This window comes from Tarenaya hassleriana, unplaced genomic scaffold (assembly GCF_000463585.1).
Source record: "Tarenaya hassleriana unplaced genomic scaffold, ASM46358v1 Cleome4, whole genome shotgun sequence".
In the NCBI taxonomy this organism is placed as follows: domain Eukaryota; kingdom Viridiplantae; phylum Streptophyta; class Magnoliopsida; order Brassicales; family Cleomaceae; genus Tarenaya; species Tarenaya hassleriana.
In genome coordinates, this window is record NW_010966881.1 from 2456674 (window position 1) to 2475285 (window position 18612).

Consider the following 18612-nt stretch of genomic DNA (forward strand, 5'->3'; position numbering starts at 1 on the left):
CCGACCCGCTCTTGCAGGTAAATCATCCACTTAACCGGACCGGTTCAATGGATTCGTCTTCGGTTATTTGAATAAGCTAACCGGACTCTGGTTTTTGCAGGCTTTCTTCGGAGCGTCGAAGAGTGTGTGGCTGGTTCACCTACTGGCAAACTCGGTTAACCCGGGCCTCCAGATCTTTCGGGTGGAGAAAGGGGTTCAGTTCGATCCGGTTTACATGGAGGAAATTGGCAGAGACCGGGTTAGGTGTCCGGTAGGGGACTCGGTTCAGGTTATGGCTCAACCCGGTTTTTATGTGTACGGAAGCGTGGTGAAGTGCAAGGTGGTTTGCAAGCATTGCAGTGACGGCGACGAAGACGACGACTGTACGGTCAAAAAGTGTGAAAACGACAACGAGACTCTAAAGATATCCTTAGGAGTTTAAATTAATGGGGTTTTTTTTGCCATGTTTTAGAGATTGTAATTAAAATTTATCATAATCCCAAATGAATATTTAGCGGTGTTTTTTTTGTTTTTAATTATAGTTTTCTTTTTGGGTTTTTGGAGGGTCAAAAGTTAAATATTGGCATTTTCTCGTTGGTTTCATTCTTGGGTTTGATACCTTTTTTTGGGTTTTTGATTGTACATTATTATAGTCTATCGCATCATACATTCTGATTATGCAAATATTTTAAATCGTAAGTAACTTAATGTCAAGTTTCAATTCTATATATAGGGAAATATGAAATCCAAAGTAAAAGAAACAAGCTTATAACATAGATTTAAATGCATATATTTCGATAATGGTTTTGTTACAATTATTTGATGGTTTAATTAAAGGGGAGAAAAATTAATTTTAAAATATTAATGGGAAATTAGTCAAAAATCAAAACCCCAAGCAGCGGTCCGCGGTTCAAACCGCCCGGTTCGGGTGGACCTGTCACATTGCATACGGTAGGAACATAATTAATCAAACAGATAATTAACCAAACTTAATTGAGATATCCCAAGAAGCCTTTGTGGGCCCGTTGCCCAATACATCAAACCGGATCCAAAAGTAACTAAACCATTTATACTAAACCGGATCGAGGGAAGCAAATAATATGTTTTTCACATCACTAGACAGAATAGAGAAAGATCTTCCGGAAAGTGAATGTAATTCAGAACACTCTCAGCCCGAATCAGAACCATGCCGCTTATGCTTCCTTCCTCCCTTGTCTTTCTCGCGTTTCTTCCGGCCATCCGAATCACGAGAGTGTGTCTTTTCATGCCTCTTACGTTTCTCACGCCTTTCATGCCGGTCTTGCTTTTCTCGCTTCTCGGGTTTCCCCTTCTTCTCATCGCCCTCGGAATCGATGGGTTCATTCCCAACAGTTTTCGACACTACCGGCGGATCTTCTTCTTTCTCAAAGGATGGAAGTGATTTGGGATCTTCCCAAGGGCGGGGTGCTCTGCACGAATGTGAACAAAACAACCGTCAAGATCCATCAAAAACCGCAAATGGGATATTCATGGGTGGGTGAAAAATACATACTTTGCAAAGCCAACACCGTGAACCCATGCAGCTTCAGCATGGCCTGAACCGACGTCCTCGGCAGTAGAGCCACGCTTGACAAGTTCAGAAAGCTCGTGCTTGTCGAGGCGATTGCCTTGAGGTCTGGTTGAAGACTTTGGTGCCAAGCCAAGTGCCTCCCTCATGGCCTGCTCCTCCTCTTCCTTTATTCTTTTTATCTCCTCTTTTAAGGCATCTTCATTGGAACTCCCCCCTCGTTTATCTCTAGCATACCAGTTAAGATCTTTACCTGTTCAGTTTCATTTCATCCACGCAAAGATTATCAGTCCAGTAAGCTTATAAAACCTGATGATATTGACAAAAGAAATAATCTCTATTCGGACAACTTCAAACTGAAGCCATTGACAAAAATCTATACGAACCACGTGATTAGCCTTCACAAATATGCAATGCCAAAGGATAGTAAAGAGAATATGAATAGTAATTGTTTCACAACCAGAATAACCCCATGGTTTTTGAGGGGGAAAAACCGATAGCTACAGGAACCGTCATCTGTGACGAGAACCCTACGAGCTTCAGAGGCTGAGCCAGACCCGAATCAGCTAAATGCCAAAAGTTATATCACTCATATCATGCAAGGAATAATGCAGACTTATAGGGTTTGTTATAAGCGACAGTACTTGATGCAAAACCGGTGACGGGCTCAGTGTTTCACTTGGGAAAGGTTGTAAGGGAGAGAGTGGAAGCTTCTCTTTAAACAAATTCTCAGATGAAAATATACAAACTTTTCTGTTTTAATCCATTTTGTTTCTCTAATTTATGCAACAGGGTGCTGTCTACTTTAAGAATCAAGTATATTCTCTTCATCACCGATTCACATCCTCGTAATCAAGAAGACGAATAAAGCTATTACCTTTCTGCCATCTTCCAACGGGGGCCTTGACACTGTGACCAAGATAGTTCTCCCGATGTTTATCAACCTTCACATCGTCCCAACTGAATTCTGCACTTATAAACAACATCAGTCCAGCTCCAACGTAAACATTCGAATTTTGCAGTCAAAACATCAAAACAGAGAGAACAAGGAATCTCCGAACCCTGAGATTGATATGTTCTAAGTTTAGAACTCGTATCACCACAATCGGTTACAACTATGCCCCAGTTTCATATGATTATACCCAAATCCACACGATATTTGATGGATTCAACAACACCAGAAACCGCAGATACAAATGAATGTGAACCTTATTATATCCCCGCCACACATAACGAAGAAGCGTGCAGAGAAATAGTAGCAGTGGTTCTTAATCTTCGCCTACCGACTTCCTTGCAGAAGCAAAGTTAGAACCCTAATTTTAAAACCGAAATCAAAATTTCCCCGTATCTCAAATCTTTCCAGGCACCGCAATTTCTTGGATTAAGGACAGGAAAATCCAAATCGAATTGATGATACAAAAAAAACCCTAACACAACATCCTGCCCGATGAGAGAAGAAGAAACTTACGATCTCGACCGCCACGAACACCGCCTCTGGTCGGATGATACATCGGAAACGCTAAAAGTCGCGACTTTGCTTCGGTGGTTTCTTTCAGATCGGTCGGAGTATCGAACGAGAGGGCATCTGCGTTTGCCCTCGCGGTAAGAGGATTAAAAATCTCGTGGGACGGCCGACTCGGTTTTTACCGGTTTAGACTTGGTTCGGTTTGGTTTTATTTTGATTTGTTAAAATAGAATATAGTGCTGCCTTATTGGTTTAGATTTCAAGTTTGTACTACTATTCGAAAGTATCAAATAACAATAATAATAATTAAAAAAACAAAAATTATAGTATTTAAAAAATCTTAAACTATCACATATATATATATATATATTATAGAATATGTAATTTGAGAATGATTGGACTTTTTTTCTATAATTTAGGGGAGGAGATAAAAACATGAAAAAAAAAACAGAAAAAGCATGAACGTAGTGGTCCGTGCTCAAACATTCTAGAGAAAACGTTGGCAATCTATTCAGGAAAACAAAACAAAAACTCTAAATTTTCATTTTTCTTCTATAAAATCTTAATGAAATTCCTTTACCATTTCCATTTTATATATAAATATATATATATATATATATATCAAAATTCTACAAATTTCCCACAAAATCTCGTCATCAGCGAAAAAAAAATATAGATATTTCTTGTCACTTATCGGACCATGGACGGCCAAGAAGTTAAGAGTATTCGACAAAGTTTCCAATAATTCTATCCTCTTTTGCCAAATAAGATTAAGACTTAGGAATCCTTTTACATGTTTTCTCCTGTATCTTTGTATTATCAAATTTTCGAAAATGATATATTTTCTATAGGATATAGTTTCGGTTTAAATGGGTTTGATAATTTTAATAAAGAAATAAAACCAAACTAGATTTAGGTGTGTGTTAAGGTTCTGATACGACGTTAATCGAACCAGACCCATGTATTTGTTTTTTAAGCATACAAAAACAGAAAAATGAGATAAATTTTTTATATAAATAATTAATAAATGTGAAGTCTCAGATTAATATATAAAATAAAAAATTTGTAAAAACATTACAATTAAAATCATGAATTTTATAAAGATGTATAAAAAATTGTTTTTTGAAATCGTTGTTTAACCTATAATTTTTTGGAGTTTAAAATTTAAATTCGAGAGAGTTTGTGTATGTTTTTGCAAATTTTAAAATCAGTAACAAATGGCACGTTTATTTGAGATTTTCAAAAAAGCACAAAAATATTGGAAATAAACGCCACACGAGCTAAGTGAGCCACACGAGCGGCTTCTTCGTTTCTCGGTGTTTATCCGCTGCCGAATCAAACCCAAAACCCTAGGAGAGCAAAAATTCTGCTAAAACCCTCAAATGGCTGCGTCTGAGGAACACGATCCGATGTCTCCCCAAAGCCCTCCGTCCTTCTTCCCCAAAATCCAATTCAAATTCCCATTTCTGAACCACAAACCAAAACTCGAATCCGATGACAATTTAGCGAAGCCCGAGACGACGGAAAGCGGCGGTGGCGGAGAGGCCGAGGATCGGAGTGTTGCGAGAGTGTCTTTTCCGTATTCGCATCCGAAGTTTGTGGAGCCACTGGAGGCGGAGGCCGAGTTTAGCTCCGGGAGGACTTCGAACTCTGTGGTTCTTTGGCAGGTAAAAATGGAGGGTTTTCTGTTTGATTGGTAGGAAAAAATTTTGAGGGAAGGAATCAAATTGTTTGGAACAGATTTGAATTTAAGGGTTTAGGAGATAGGGTTGAGATTTGATTTTAACCTGTGCTGTGGCAAAAAAAAAAACCCGATATTTTGGACAAGGACATTTCACCGTGGAGTGGAAATTGGTATTTTATCCATAGTTTGATTGGTAGGTCTCTGAGAAGAAAAGGAAGACCATTGCAGAGGATGTTTGGGGATAAAAAACTGTAGGATGGTGCCAAGATTTCGAGGGTTATTTGTGATTCTTATGTGTAAGCTTTTCAAGCTGGTGGATTCATGTTTTATGAATGTGAATTGCTAATCCCTATCTCACCCACAGCTATAAATATAGAGACCCAACTGGGATCTGAAAAAGGTAGGAGTTTAATCCAATTGAATTTGAAGCTTTGGATAAAGATGCAAACTTTGTGATGAGGAGGTGTATCACCGATATGTTTTTGTTTTCTTAGATGTACGGATAGGAGAATGTTGAGGATGAGTAATGGTGGTAGTGTGGTATACATTTCTCCAAAGGCTGCTTATGATTACAAATGCCCGATTGTTGCCTATTTCTTCACTGTTTTTTTTTTTTGTTCTTTTGGTTTAGTCACTGAAACTGATTTGGATTTCTTTATGATCTTGTTTGCATTATGTTTTTTTTTTGTCTGTCATATGTGTGAAACTTGGAAGCATGACTTATAGAGTCTATGTAAATGTAAGTAGCGGTCATCTGCTTGTGACTTCAGGTGCCTAATTGCCTAATTGGAGTTTTCTCCGTTGCATTTGGTATGGTTACAGCTACCGTTTTACTTCCTTGTCCAATTACCCTACTTTCCATTTAGTCCAAGTAGTTCCTTTTTTTTTATTTCATTGGCAGAGAGAGACCGGACTTTTTTCACTTAGTTTCAGCTCGAGAATGCGATACGATCACTGTCTAGGACCCTTCTTCTTTTTTTTTTCAAAACTGCTTGCTAACTACATTTAATGATTGGATAGGTTAGGCACTTTACTTATGAGTTGTACACTGCCCTCATGGTTTAGCCATGGTCTCTATCAGAAACACCGATGAAGAGCTTGAATAGAATGGCTCGGGCATTTCTCTCCATCCTTTGCCTCTTTAAATTCTCTGTTTTTTCTTTGATGATGTTAATAATTTTACAAAAGAAAACACTTGGATCGATGTTCGGAAAAACCTTTTCAGGTGTATGCGCTTGGAGGGTTTCTTGTCCTGAGGTGGGTTTGGGCGAGATGGAACGAGAGGAAAGAAAGAAGAAACAAAAAGGATAAACCCGAAGGTGACGATGAGATTCATCCTGCAGATGAAAACTAACTGGCAATGTCTTTAAGTGTTTCAAGATCTCCTCTTCCTGTTAAGAACGGTGAAAGTTTAGTTTATATTATTATTATGCTTTAAGATTCCTTCCATGGTTGTGAATGAATTTGACCCTCGAGTATCAGCAAAGATGACGCAGTGTGGGACGATGAAGCGAGTAGCTACGTAGCTTTATATGCGGAGTGAACCGGGTCTGACGCATACCGATCGGTTCGTACAGGAGTGAAAGCCAAACCCAATATACCGATCGGTTCATTTCCTCCGCTCATTGTTTTTCCAATCAACTTTCGCATCATGGATATCCACCGCGTCCGCGGCGAGCTTGCTTAGATCAAAACCACCATGGCTGAACAATTTCAACACCTCCGGACATCAATCAACCGCCTCACGGAATCATTTTCGAGCGTTCCAACTGGATCATCTGATCGTGGGAAGCGACCGGAATGCCGGAAAATGGGGCTTATTTGTGATCCACAATATTTTTAGGCCCACTAGTATATATTATAAATGATGTATTTATGAAATTCGGTTTTATTAAACCGGGACAAGCCGTCAAATCCAAGAACCGAAAGTCTCGTGCTTTACAATTACAAGGGCTTTCCGATCAGATTCTGAAACACAGACAAACCGAACTGAACGGTTCAGTTCAAGATTCCGACCACGAAACTCTTCCCTGTTTCTCTTCCCTGAATTCTCTCTCTCAGTTTTTCATTTCATTTCCTAAAAGAACTTTACGAACATAGAAACGGAATTTGGGGAGGGAAGATAATCTGAATAGATCCGAGGTAAGTGTCGGAGCGTCAGGGAAGAGGATGGGAGATGTCTGGACATGGTTGATTTCCTTCTTCTTCCTCATTGCCCTTGTCGGAATCATCGTTTACCAGGTTCGATCCGATTCCTGAACAAAACCCTAAAAAGCTTTCAACTTTCTTACCGTATTTGCTGCTGATTTCCATCTGCTCTTTTGAGAAAGTTTGCCTGTTCTTGGTCTGTAATAAGCTAGGCCCGTTGATGAATGAACAAAATCCTTGGAACCCATTTCTTATTGTAGTCTCTTATTCAAATGAAACGATGGTTTTTAGTATTTGAGCTCTTGGGGGATGATCCATACAACATGTCTGTAACTCAATTAGCTGTGGCTTCAAGTGGCAACAATTTGCGAGCCTTTGGGTTTGATCCTTAAACTGTTTCATGGGTTCAGTATAATGCCTATGAGACTGTTAGTTTCGTTAAAACGGTGTCATGTTCTCATAGTTGTTTGGTATATACACGCATAAAGAGTGTTCTACAATCTCAGGTCAATCTAGTTGTACGGTTTCCAGAGCTAACTTAGTAGTTAGATAGTTGATTCCTTAATAAACGAGGTTTTGTTTGTGTGATAAGAGTAATGAAAGAGACGTGTCGTTGAGTCTAAACTGATACATGAGGCTGATGAGATCGAGAAAACAACCGGGTTGGATCTCTTTTTGATACTCTATTGCCATTTCCTACTTGATTCCCATTTCATATTTGCTGTCGTTGGTTTCCAATTGTGTTATGTGGAATTTGGAGCCATCCTTGATTGGTTCCTGAACTCGGGATTCGGGAAATATGGTTAAGACCTTCGGGGATAACTTTGTCGGAGAAACATTTAGTTCTTGTAATGACAAAAAGCTGTTTGCCTTACTCTACCGACTTTCTGGTCTTGGAAAAGACTTGTTAGAATGTTATATCCGGTTTATTCCGGATTAATTCGGTTTACAATGTATAAATACTTGTTCTCGGTGATTGATTTGAGTACAACACCGGAAATTTCTTCATTTCCATTTATGAACTCTCCCTAGGCTGAAGTTGCGGTGAACTAACCAACCGGAAACTGAAATTTTTCGTGGCAGCTTGTTTGCTTAGCTGATCTGGAGTTCGATTACATCAACCCTTACGACTCTGCCTCAAGAATAAACTTTGTGGTATTACCGGAATTCATAGTTCAAGGCACTCTATGCTTATTCTACCTCGTGACCGGACATTGGTTAATGACACTCTTGTGTCTACCCTATCTCTACTACGATTACCAACTGTAAGTTATTGTCTTCGCCGTCTCGTTTCTTGATCCAAATGTGTGTGAGAACATATTCTAAGTGGCTGATCCGACCCTTTTTTTTTAATGGAAGTTACTCGAAAGGGCAGCACTTGATAGATGTGACAGAGATCTTCAACTTGCTGAACTGGGAAAAGAAGAAACGGCTGTTCAAACTCGCATACATAATCCTCATCCTCTTTCTCACCATATTCTGGTGAAATACCCGACCTCTCTCGAAACATATATGTATATATCGCTGAATTCCGTTAGATCGGAGGCTAAATAATCGTGTTTTAAACGTGGTGTAGGATGATATACTCGGCGCTGGATGGGTACGAGGACTGAGGTTGACACAGTTTAATCTCCTCCATGGATGGAGAGACAGTTGAAAGAATTGGTTGATTGAAGCAGGTTTTTGTGGTTTAGTGGATGGATTTTTCCCCCCCAATGTTTGTGCGTGCAATTAATGGCAGAGAGATGTATCCTTCTGAACTTGTAGGTTTGATTTGGGCTGTCGGGAGATGAAGATTCTGTTTGAAATTAAACCTCTGAAACCTCTCTCTCTCTCTCTCTCAATTTTTTTTGTCTGATTTTGTTTTTGGTTGTGTTATGAGAAACATTGTATCGATAAATCTTATTAACTTCGTTTTTCTTCATACAAACTGCGATGGGAAAAGATTCGAGCTCTGTAATTTACCAAAAGGATCAGATTAAAAAGGAAAAAAAAAAGGGGAGACGCCTGTCGTCGTGTACACGAAACATAACATTCGGAAACAGAAGAAAATAAAACGAAATTTCACAAAGGAACAAAAAAGAAACATGAGAACAAAACCATCAGCTTTGGTTTTGTTTTGTTTTTTTTAAAAAATTTGAATGCACAAGATTTTGCAAGCCCTTGTTTCATCATCATCTCCTACTACATTTATATTATATATATATATATATATATATATTATATAAATACACAAGGCATCAAAATCAAATATACACCTCCACAGCATAAATGATCATCCTCCCACTATTCTGCAACTTCTTTGTTAAAGATCATGAAAAGGTAAAAAAAAAAAATTGCTCACCGGAGATCAACCCGGAGGCGTCTGAGTTCGGTGAGGAAGGCCGGACTTGAAGTCAGAGTCCGATGAGCAAGACTTCTTATGTCTTCTCTCGAACATTCTCTCGATATCCTCACCAGTTCCCATATCGCTCCTTCCTTCACCATCTCTTTCGCGTTTCCTTCTGCATATAGTTTCAGTTCCAACCATGAATTTTCACATTTCATAACGCCATTCTATATGCATCACCCTCCCACATATATGTATGCATGTATACCGTGCTGAGCTAAGTGGCAGAGAGCTAGTTCGATATGTCGCCTTATGGTTGAAGCTTCGGTCTTGGCGTTCTGTACTATCCAAGAGAGTGCTCCGTCTTCTATCAAGAAAGACTTCCCCCTTTTTGTTCCTGTTTAAACAGTTTTTTAAGGAAATACTTTATTGGTAATCAATCAAACCAGTCCTTTTAAGGATTAGATTTTTTCTTTTCTTTCAGGGTTTGATGCTTGCTGAGGAAAGTAAACCCTTTTCCCTATGGAATCATTGCTTACCTTGAGTTGATCCCCTTGATTCGCACTTGGCAAAGTTAGCGATTCCACGAGCAACTTGTGCAAGAACATCAAGATGTCCACATCTGACCATTCCCAGTAAGGCCGTAATGCCACCCTCCGATCTTAGCTTTGTTTGCAGTTTATCTGCGTTAAATAGAAACTGAATCAGATCAGCTCACGGGATTTCTGTCCTCTGAAATCTAACACCTCTAGAGAAGAGCTGTGTCTAGGAGAAAGATTGGATCGAGGAAGATTGGCTCTTACGGGTTTAGGTTCATTTTAACACAGGGTTCCAATTGGGAGGTTCTCCAGAATTATACAGTTGAAAGAGAAAGAAGGTCGAAGAATACCATTTCCACATAGATTTGCAATTGCTCCAGCTACCATTCGGAGGGTTTGCGGGTCTTGAGCGTTGGCTGCTGTCATAGACAACAAACTGATTCCCCCTTGATCCATTATCATCTCCTGGTTAGTTTCTGAGGAAAAAAACAAACAAAAATTGTTTTTTTTTCTTGGATGAATGAAACGATACTTGTGAAAACCAGAGTGTCTTTGGCCAGAAGTCGGTAGCATATATATAGTACTATACCGTTCATAGCGAGATTGGCGATGGCACCAGCAGCAACTCGGTGGATGGTCTCATCTTCAGAGCTTTTCAGAAGCATCAGCAAGGACGTAAGCCCTCCAGCTTCCACGATTTTTTGTTGATTTGCCTCTGGTGATCACAGAATAAACAGTTTAAGGCAAGAGCAGAGACTCAAAATGGTAGAGCAATCAAAAGGGATTTTTAAGTATTTCTCAGGCAAGACTTCATTTTCTATATTGTCAGTTCTAAATTTAGCAATAACTGAATAGTGAAATTCTTGATTTGGCTACTGTGGTTTGAGTTCTAGGTAAGCTTCACATCACAAACAGCAAAGTTTGCATTATAACATCACATTAAAGCCACTGCAATCTTGAGAGAGATTGAGAGAATAGGCAAGAGAATGAAATAGGAAGCTACTACGGATGAAGATAGCAGAAAGAAACCTTCGGCAGCCAGATTTGCCACCACTTTGACAGCATGTATCCGCACATCCGTATCTTCTGCTTCAAGCAGGGACAAGATCTTTTGCAGCCCCACTTTGAAATATTTGGTATGTCAGAGGAAAAAAAATAGAGAAAAGACAATTACTAAGGAATCATTTACATGTCTTGATGAATTGATACATAACAAGCAACGCAATCCTAGAACATACCTTGTTCAAAGAGTCTAGCTACAGAGGCTTTCTCACCATTTCCCGGGTCTTGGAGATGAGGAAATAGTCTTGTCTGAGACACAAGTGAATCTACAGCACCAGGAGTTCTCACTGAACCATGTTTCTCGAGGTTTTTGCTTGTCTGCCAGTATATGTAAGCAATGCGTAACACACGACATCCTCAGAAAAAATCCCTTTAAATGTTCGATAAAAAAGATTAATATTTAGGTAATCTTCACGAAAATCTATCTGACGATAAGTACCTCATCAGCATTCAAACTTAGTTGCAGCAATTGAGTTTGCAATATCGCGATTTCCCCTTCGAGTATTTTTTTCTGCTGTGTCTCATTTTCCAACATCTTGCAGAGTTTAAAGATCTCAGAATTCCCTGATACCTACAGAATAAAGAAATAGAGAGCTATAAGTAAATGGAATGGGAGAAATGAACCAAAACAAAAGAAAAAGGAAAAAAATTGAGAAGGAAGATTTCTGAATATACTTCCGCTTTTTTCAATTCAGAGAGTTGAATTTTTAGGCTATTGATTTCCTCTTCAGCCGCAACCCTCAGTTGAGTTTCTTTCTGAAGCAACTTTTTCAGTTCAGAGACTTCCTCAATGGATGGGGCTATCGATCTCTGTGAGCAAGAAATATAAAGCTCGGTTTGGTGAGATTAGCTGCAAGGTAAATGAAAGATTATGCACATAAAGAAACATTACATTTCCATTTGATGTGATGCCTATGCCTTTTTTCTCTCCGAGAGCAAGTCTTTCTGCAGCCAGCTTTTGTTGATTCATTGAAAATTTCTCCTCCAGCTCCTTCATTGATTCCATGCAATCTTTTTTATACCTTAGTTTTTCCTCCTGCAAAAAGATAATGAAAAACTGAATCAGTAGACCAAAGAGAACAACATCTGAGTCACATGGTACTGTCTCATTGCATCATGTCATAAAACGAACTCTCACCTTTAATGCATTGGCATATCTCCTTTCAGCTTCAGCAATTTGGTTCTGTGCTTCTATGGTTATTTTCTCGATCTCATCCACAAAATCTTTCTGCTGCCTTTCATTTTCTGCTATGAGATTGTCTAGCTGTATCTCAAGCCTTCTAGACAAGCTTTTGTAATCGAATTCTTCCTTTAACTTCACCATATTTTCCACTTTCATAGCCTATACATGTAATAAGAGAAATACGAAGGTTAGCCATAGAAAATAGTCAAATCAAGAGCCCACGAGTATAAGCAGCTAACTTCTATGTTAAATGTTGAAGATTGAGCAAAGGAATACTTCAACATGTTTACAACAAAGAATGATACAAATAAAATGAAATGAAACACCAAGAGACTTGTCAACCGACAGGGTCAAAGCAATAATTAAACAATTTAAAGAAGTCCACAGCTATGGGGTCCTACCCTCTGCCCAAACATTATGGTGCTTGATGTCTCCCCTCGATGTCGTGGGGAAGGACCAATTGTAATAACTAAAGAGGTCCTTGCAGTGCCTGTAAGATTGTAGACCACATGTCAAGCAAATCAGCATAGTAGAATTCGAAGGTTATCGAACAAGGACTGACTAATGACAGCTCATTAAGATAGTGAAAATGTTATAAAATTCAGATGAAACCTTATTTGTGTGAGAGAAAAAAACAGTGACCAACTTGCCTCCAAATGAATCTCGAAGCAATCTGGTTAGCTTTGAATCGCGAAATGGAACATGGGCACTGTTCTCAGCTAATGCATTGATGCACTTCCCTAATGCGCTCAAAGATAGATTAATAGATTTGGCTTCCTCTAGTGTATGTCCCTCGCTTCCTGTATGACAAATGAACAAGTATGAGTTCAGCTTGGATAGAAAACCTAAACCTTAGCTTCAAACCCATATTATAATGTAAAATCCGATTTTTACTATTGCCTAGACGGGTATGGGAACAGATACCCTTTTCAAGTCCATTTGGTGAGAATGTTCACCTGATTTATCAATACGCTCTGAGCCAGCAAGGTCCACCACAACTAATTTTCCCTTCCGAACAACTGGAGGTTTAAGAGATTTGGAAGTATGAGAGTTTCCACTACTTTCATTTGAAAGAGTATCTCTTGTTCTCAATGATCGCTTTACTTGTACCTGCAATATCGATGCATAGATGAATTTGCATTCACACCAAACAAACAAGTTTCACCCAACAACGAATCGGACCATTAAAGTTCACCATTAATATAGCATGACTACGAGATGACTCGGTGTTCAATTTGGTGTTAGCTGCAAACCGGTGAGCTTCTCCTAATCTCAGAAGTTCAAAGAAGCTTTGTCTGTCTCTAATTTCAACAACAGTAGCACCCGGGAGAGAAACATCTCCGGTTTTTGGCTCTTCAACTATGGAAATGTTATCGTTAGATGGATCAAGAAGGTCCTGTATCGTCTCCATATAAAGCTGCAACCACATTCAGAATACTACATTAAAACACTGTCCCCTAAAACCCATAGGAAATCTAACATACTAGCCAATTACAGTATCCAGAAACATAACCACCTGCAAATAGGAGACAGAAAGAGAATCTGTCTCCAAAGACACTTCTGCCAAGATGTCCTCCATTGCACGTACCATTATTCCCCGATCAGCTGCATCTTCTTCTCCTAATCGACCAAGTGTGTATGTCTTACCAGTACCGGTTTGTCCATACGCCATTATTGTCCCGTTGTATCCATCCAAAACACCCTAAACACGGAAAGAACATGAAAACATCTAAGGGCATTTCAACGAGAAATCAAGCTCCAGATACTGATCATGAACAATTAACCAATAAGGATTAAAGGGTTCATTTCAAATGTGCATCTATACCTCCACAACTGGTTTAGCCACAACTTCGTAAACACGCTTCTGTGAAGCATACTCAGTTAAGACTTCATCAAACTCATATGTATCCGTATCCCAATTGTTCTTCCGCAGTTTCAGCCTCTTAAGCTGGCGAATCAAACATATACATACACATGGTTAAACACCGCCATTAAAATTACAGAGAGCAAGAATTTCAAAAACTTGAGCTTGGAAATCACAGTACCTCCGGTTGTAATTCAACGCAATCGGCAAAATCAGCATCGGCGGCGAGTTCCTCGGCGTTTCGCGGCCGTAATCTCACGGCTACTCGAACTCTCCCAGGAACTAAATCATAATTAAAATAATGATCACCATTCAAACCAAAAAGCCAAAAGCAATATAATTCAGCCATATCATGATAAGTGAGTAGCTTATTCACTATTTCGAAAGAAAAAAATCCACCGAACATTCGAATTTTTGGGGGAAAATCGATTAGATTGCATAGCATTTTACCTCCAGCGTCGCCGCCGGCCTTAGACGCCGCCGCACCACCGAGCGCCGCCGGGCTGCTCTTCCGGAGCACCGGCTTCGATTTAGCGGAGGGTTTCACTCCGGAGCTAGAACCAGAAGACTGAGTTCTGAGGGTGCTCTTGTGCGTCCCATTTCTGTAATTCCCTGCAATTGTTGCCATCCTTCTACAACGAATAAGAACAAAGGAGAAAGACAAGGGAAATTCCCAGATGGAAACAAAGAAGCTTCTCCTGTTTTCGCTCCGTTTGGTTCCCGAGAAAATTCTCTCTTTTTCTCCTCCTTTTTCCTGTTTGTTTTCTCGGGAAAATTGCAGAGAGAGAGAGAGAGAGAGAGAGAGAGAGAGAGAGAGTTGCCGTAGCAGTGAAGTGGAGGGAATCGGGTGAAGCGTGACGCCGTTAAAACATACGCTGAAATGGTCGGTCCCATTGCATTCATCCCCGTTAAACTCTGGTTTGACGTAAAAGCCCTTGTGGGTCCCGGAAATTACCTCATTAACACACACACAGCCACCCCGTCACGGGAGATGTGAGCCGTGCGTGACTTATATTTGATTATATTATTCCAAATTTGTATTCCTATAATTTATTTTTCAATGTTAGCTATCTCTATTTCCATATCATATTCATACCAAATTTTATTTATATATAGAGAGAGAATGCATAAATACATTTTATTTTAGGTAGATTACATGTTATATATATTATAAAAATATATGAAATGTTAGTATCGACAACTATTCCTCAAAAATCATATATTTATTTATTTGAAAATGTTAATATCTCATATATTTTTATAAATTATTATTACAAATAGCATTTGGGCGGGGGGTGAAAAGAGCCAATATCTCAATAGATAGGGACAGCTTGGTTAAAAATGGAATAATTTGAACCAATTGGAAAGCGTAATTATATTAACAAAACAAAAGTTGTTGGACTAGAAAAGCTTTGGCAGTGAGATGAGAATGAAAAAAGAAAAGGGGGAAAAAGGTAAGATAAAGGAAAAATGGGGGGTCCCAAAAGAAAAGTAATTTTGCAAAATTGTCTCAAGGAAAAGTTCCCCATTCAAATTTTGGAGGAGCCAAAAGAAGACATCAATCAATTTCTTTCGAGCCTCATTATTATATTTAATTATGTTTATTTTTATGTTAATTGATCTTCGGTTAAATTCAGTATATATGTTTTTGTCAAATTCGAAATTGTGAAACAATTATTATCTTTGTTTTATGTGTTGCAATGTTTTAAATAAAAATTTAATATTATATGTAAAAAATAAAATATATTAAAAAAAAGTTATACAAATTTTTTTTATACTAATTAAAACAATTTTTTGCATATGGATACACTATTATATTTATGTGGAATAAATATTCCTACCAATATTTACACTTCCATTAGGCTCAAATGTTTACTTAATAAACCATCCATACTAACCACGCCATATTAGCTTCAGCACTCCTGCTTAATATAATCCATATTTTACTAATTACCATGCATTACTCGAGATTAATCTAGTTCGCTATAATTTTTGTTTATTTTAATTGATATTTAATTATTTCTTATATCACATTATAATTAACCAAATTTCCGAATCAAATTATAGCAAATGAGTGAATCCATCGATAAGAGACCAAATAATACAATGAGATATAAAAACATGAAAACGAAAACTTTCATGTCGTTTATCATTTTCTTTTCTGCAGCTTTATTTCGAAGAAGAAAATTATTCAACTCAATCACTTTCTCATTGACTGATGGGTCTCTTCTACGAATAGAAATTTTAGTTTTAATTCGTATTTTTATTTTTTGAAACTGTAACCATTTATTTATTTAGGATTTTTTCACATATTATTTCATAAAAAAACATTTCATATGATCTTTCAAAAAATATATATCCTATTAATTTTTAAATAAATTCTGATTCTGTTTGTTATTCAATTCGATTTAACACCTCTTCGACCCCCTCGAGTTTACCAAGTTGGAAAAAAAAAATAATTTTTTTCGAATACAAAAGTGAATTTCTTTTTTCATGTTCTGACTTTATGTTTTTAATAAAGGCCGATAACAATAACAGGTCGGATCAGACGCCGGCAAAAGTCACAAAACACAAAAACAGGTTGAAAGTGGTTTGATATATAAGCAGAAAGCAATAAATTATTTTTAGGGTTTATTTTTTTTTTCAAAGTTGGATGAAATGATAAAATGTCCAAATCATATTCGCATGATATTAACATGTGAGCTTAATGGTGGCGTCTCCGAATGTTAGGATGTCCAAATCGAATTTCTTTTCCACATTTTTTTCCGGTCACACCAAAAAGTCCAAACTCCGAAACAAGGACATATATATTACACCCATATTTCATTATTTTTATTGATGACAATATTGATAAATATATTAGGGGAGTCGATTTAGGCTCGAAATTGGATTTCGGATCTAAATTTTTCAGTCCGAAAAAATTCGAGTTTTTAATTGGAGTTAAATCGGCCTTCATACCGGTCCGAAAAGACGATTTAGTTTTTTTAAAAAAAATTAATGCAATAAAAAATAAAAAATGTTAACTATGAAGAAATAGAAGGGGCCGTTCTGACCCGTACGGACCGACCCATTTGATATCCCTAAAATATGTATATCAAAATTGATATAACTAACACGCTTCCTAACAGCAATTATACGAGATTTTAGATGCCCGATTTCAAAGCAATGGATACGGGATTCAGGTTGGTCGTCTATTCTATCTATTAAAAGACGTTTTGTGACTAAAGAAGAAGACTATCCCGAATCTATTCCCATAAACTCGATTTTAACTGAATCTACAATCTCAATTTTAACTGTAATCACGATCAGTAATTACAGTGACGTAGAAATTTGACCACAACGGTCTGAGGTGAGGCTAAACCGGGAATAAACCAGAATAAACCGAAAATAACCAAACCGATTCAGATACAACCGTTCCGGACATAAAAAAAATAATACAGTGCCTCTTAAGGATACCAAGAATCAGTAGCTCTTCTCTTCCCCCTCACAATACATTCATACTGCAAGAGATGTGCATCCACATAAATCCTAGGGTTCTATTTTAAGGATTCGACTTAGCTTTAATGAAACCTTCATACTCATTATCACAATTCCTCAATCTATATGGGCTAAATGTATCCTCAGGCAAATTTCAGCAGATCTATATAACCTGGAGGCATGGATCGGGTTTCTCGAATGGCCTACCCGATCTTGGTCTCGTGACGGTCAGATAGCTGAACTTTGGGTACCCGAAGGGCGTAGGGAGGGCTCACATACATGAGGGGTATCCGATCGGGGAAAGGGCTAGATCACGACAAGATGGCGAGGCGAGGTTGTAAGGCCACGAGAAAAGAGGGAGTCAAAAGAAAGACGTACTTGACAACGACTAGCGACAAGGTGTCGATTTCGGAGGCGAAGGCGAGCGAGGTGAGCTCTCTCGGAAATTTGTTTTCGTTTCTAACGTGGCCTTGATATCATCAGCTAGCCGCCCCCCTTCGACTCAGCTTCCAACAGACGAGTTACCGATCTCTCTCCAACCTCATGCGCCCCCTCACACACACTTAACTCTATATCCCTCTCCCCTTGCGGGTTTTCTGCGAGTACGGGTATAATCAGCCTTCAGTCGAGAAACCCGCAAGATTTGAGATTTCACATGACCTCGGCCAAGCCCTAATATAACATTGACCTGACTGATCATCTGACAACAAACCGGAGATTCTACTAGTTCAGACCATCACTACATTCGTTCGAAATCACCATCTACAATCTTCAGACATTCATTGCATTTCCTTGACAAAACTCTACCACAGTCCACACGGTTCTGCAGTTGCATCAGACGAACTCTCGGTTTAAGAACTAGCAAAAGAGAACACGATTCTTCGATAAGCAAGTTCTTGTTACGGAACAATAATCCACCAACCAGTCATATTACCAAATGATTCAAATCACATAGCAAAGCAACCGACCTAGTGTTCCCTACAAACAAACCCTAGAAAAAACCTATCAGAAATCACGAGAGAGCGTACAGAGACATTTCAGAACATCGGATTACCAGACAACCTCAGATCTTATCCATTTTGTCGGCCTTAACAACGGGATTCGCCTTCGCTATTGCCTCCCTTCCCGCTCCTTTGAAATCGAACTGGCATTCGTGCTTCTCTGGGTATCTATGAACACCACAGAACATGCTTCCACACTTACACTTGAAACCCGTCAAACCCACCTTCCTGTTGCAGCTGAAACACTTCGTCGGCGTCCGCCTCGGCGGTTCGGAAGCTGCCCCATCGCCGCCGCCGCCGCCGCCGCTTGTGGACCCCACCGACGGTGGCCCGCC

The 18612-nt window shown here is 38.8% G+C and overlaps 5 protein-coding genes and 1 pseudogene across 6 annotated transcripts in view; 3 read left to right on the top strand and 3 right to left on the bottom strand.

Moving 5' to 3' along the window:
* LOC104823557 overlaps positions 1-655 on the top strand; it is a 2215-nt pseudogene extending 1560 nt beyond the window's left edge.
* Positions 656-955: 300 nt separating this feature from the next.
* On the bottom strand, positions 956-3130 carry LOC104823558 (multiple myeloma tumor-associated protein 2 homolog). The gene is made up of 4 exons (XM_010555174.2): positions 2994-3130; positions 2403-2492; positions 1511-1778; positions 956-1427 (listed from the first exon to the last, which is right to left on the bottom strand). The coding sequence occupies exons 1-4, from the start codon at positions 3034-3036 to the stop codon at positions 1148-1150; spliced, it is 681 nt and encodes a 226-aa protein (XP_010553476.1). The 5' UTR covers positions 3037-3130; the 3' UTR covers positions 956-1147.
* Positions 3131-4266: 1136 nt separating this feature from the next.
* On the top strand, positions 4267-6121 carry LOC104823559. The gene is made up of 2 exons (XM_010555175.2): positions 4267-4657; positions 5900-6121. The coding sequence occupies exons 1-2, from the start codon at positions 4373-4375 to the stop codon at positions 6026-6028; spliced, it is 414 nt and encodes a 137-aa protein (XP_010553477.1). The 5' UTR covers positions 4267-4372; the 3' UTR covers positions 6029-6121.
* A 99-nt stretch (positions 6122-6220) lies between these two features.
* LOC104823560 (protein cornichon homolog 4) lies at positions 6221-8752 on the top strand. The gene is made up of 4 exons (XM_010555177.1): positions 6221-6915; positions 7906-8087; positions 8182-8304; positions 8399-8752. The coding sequence occupies exons 1-4, from the start codon at positions 6844-6846 to the stop codon at positions 8433-8435; spliced, it is 414 nt and encodes a 137-aa protein (XP_010553479.1). The 5' UTR covers positions 6221-6843; the 3' UTR covers positions 8436-8752.
* A 310-nt stretch (positions 8753-9062) lies between these two features.
* LOC104823561 (kinesin-like protein KIN-UA) lies at positions 9063-14603 on the bottom strand. The gene is made up of 19 exons (XM_010555178.1): positions 14250-14603; positions 13981-14081; positions 13761-13883; positions 13452-13637; positions 13131-13352; positions 12892-13045; positions 12586-12735; positions 12337-12425; positions 11891-12094; positions 11645-11788; positions 11428-11562; positions 11192-11323; positions 10929-11070; positions 10720-10812; positions 10280-10405; positions 10041-10166; positions 9691-9834; positions 9420-9548; positions 9063-9326 (listed from the first exon to the last, which is right to left on the bottom strand). Exons 1-19 carry the CDS (start codon positions 14425-14427, stop codon positions 9163-9165), a joined length of 2742 nt encoding a protein of 913 aa, XP_010553480.1. The 5' UTR covers positions 14428-14603; the 3' UTR covers positions 9063-9162.
* Positions 14604-18135: 3532 nt separating this feature from the next.
* The window catches only part of LOC104823562 (zinc finger A20 and AN1 domain-containing stress-associated protein 1-like), a 1937-nt gene continuing 1460 nt past the window's right edge, over positions 18136-18612 (bottom strand). The window contains exon 3 of one of the 2 annotated variants that reach the window (XM_010555179.1): positions 18136-18610. In XM_010555179.1, the coding sequence (XP_010553481.1) occupies positions 18340-18610 (271 nt within the window). In that variant the 3' untranslated portion in view covers positions 18136-18339. The remainder of the gene's footprint in view (positions 18611-18612) is intronic. The other variant, XM_010555180.2, reaches the window with a different exon arrangement.

Bases quoted from the DNA above. Each gene is read 5' to 3' on its own strand.
- LOC104823558 (XM_010555174.2), bottom strand. From the start codon at position 3,036: ATGTATCATCCGACCAGAGGCGGTGTTCGTGGCGGTCGAGATC. The intron at 2,493-2,993 runs GTAAGTTTCTTC...TTATAAGTGCAG, and splicing joins TGTTCGTGGCGGTCGAGATC to AATTCAGTTGGGACGATGTG. The intron at 1,779-2,402 runs GTAATAGCTTTA...GAAACTGAACAG, and splicing joins CGTTGGAAGATGGCAGAAAG to GTAAAGATCTTAACTGGTAT.
- LOC104823559 (XM_010555175.2), top strand. From the start codon at position 4,373: ATGGCTGCGTCTGAGGAACACGATCCGATGTCTCCCCAAAGCCCTCCG. The intron at 4,658-5,899 runs GTAAAAATGGAG...AAACCTTTTCAG, and splicing joins ACTCTGTGGTTCTTTGGCAG to GTGTATGCGCTTGGAGGGTT.
- LOC104823560 (XM_010555177.1), top strand. From the start codon at position 6,844: ATGGGAGATGTCTGGACATGGTTGATTTCCTTCTTCTTCCTCATTGCC. The intron at 6,916-7,905 runs GTTCGATCCGAT...TTTTCGTGGCAG, and splicing joins TCGGAATCATCGTTTACCAG to CTTGTTTGCTTAGCTGATCT. The intron at 8,305-8,398 runs GTGAAATACCCG...AACGTGGTGTAG, and splicing joins CTCTTTCTCACCATATTCTG to GATGATATACTCGGCGCTGG.
- LOC104823561 (XM_010555178.1), bottom strand. From the start codon at position 14,427: ATGGCAACAATTGCAGGGAATTACAGAAATGGGACGCACAAGAGCACC. The intron at 11,071-11,191 runs GTACTTATCGTC...ATATACTGGCAG, and splicing joins TAAGTTTGAATGCTGATGAG to ACAAGCAAAAACCTCGAGAA. The intron at 9,327-9,419 runs GTATACATGCAT...AACTATATGCAG, and splicing joins CTGCCACTTAGCTCAGCACG to AAGGAAACGCGAAAGAGATG.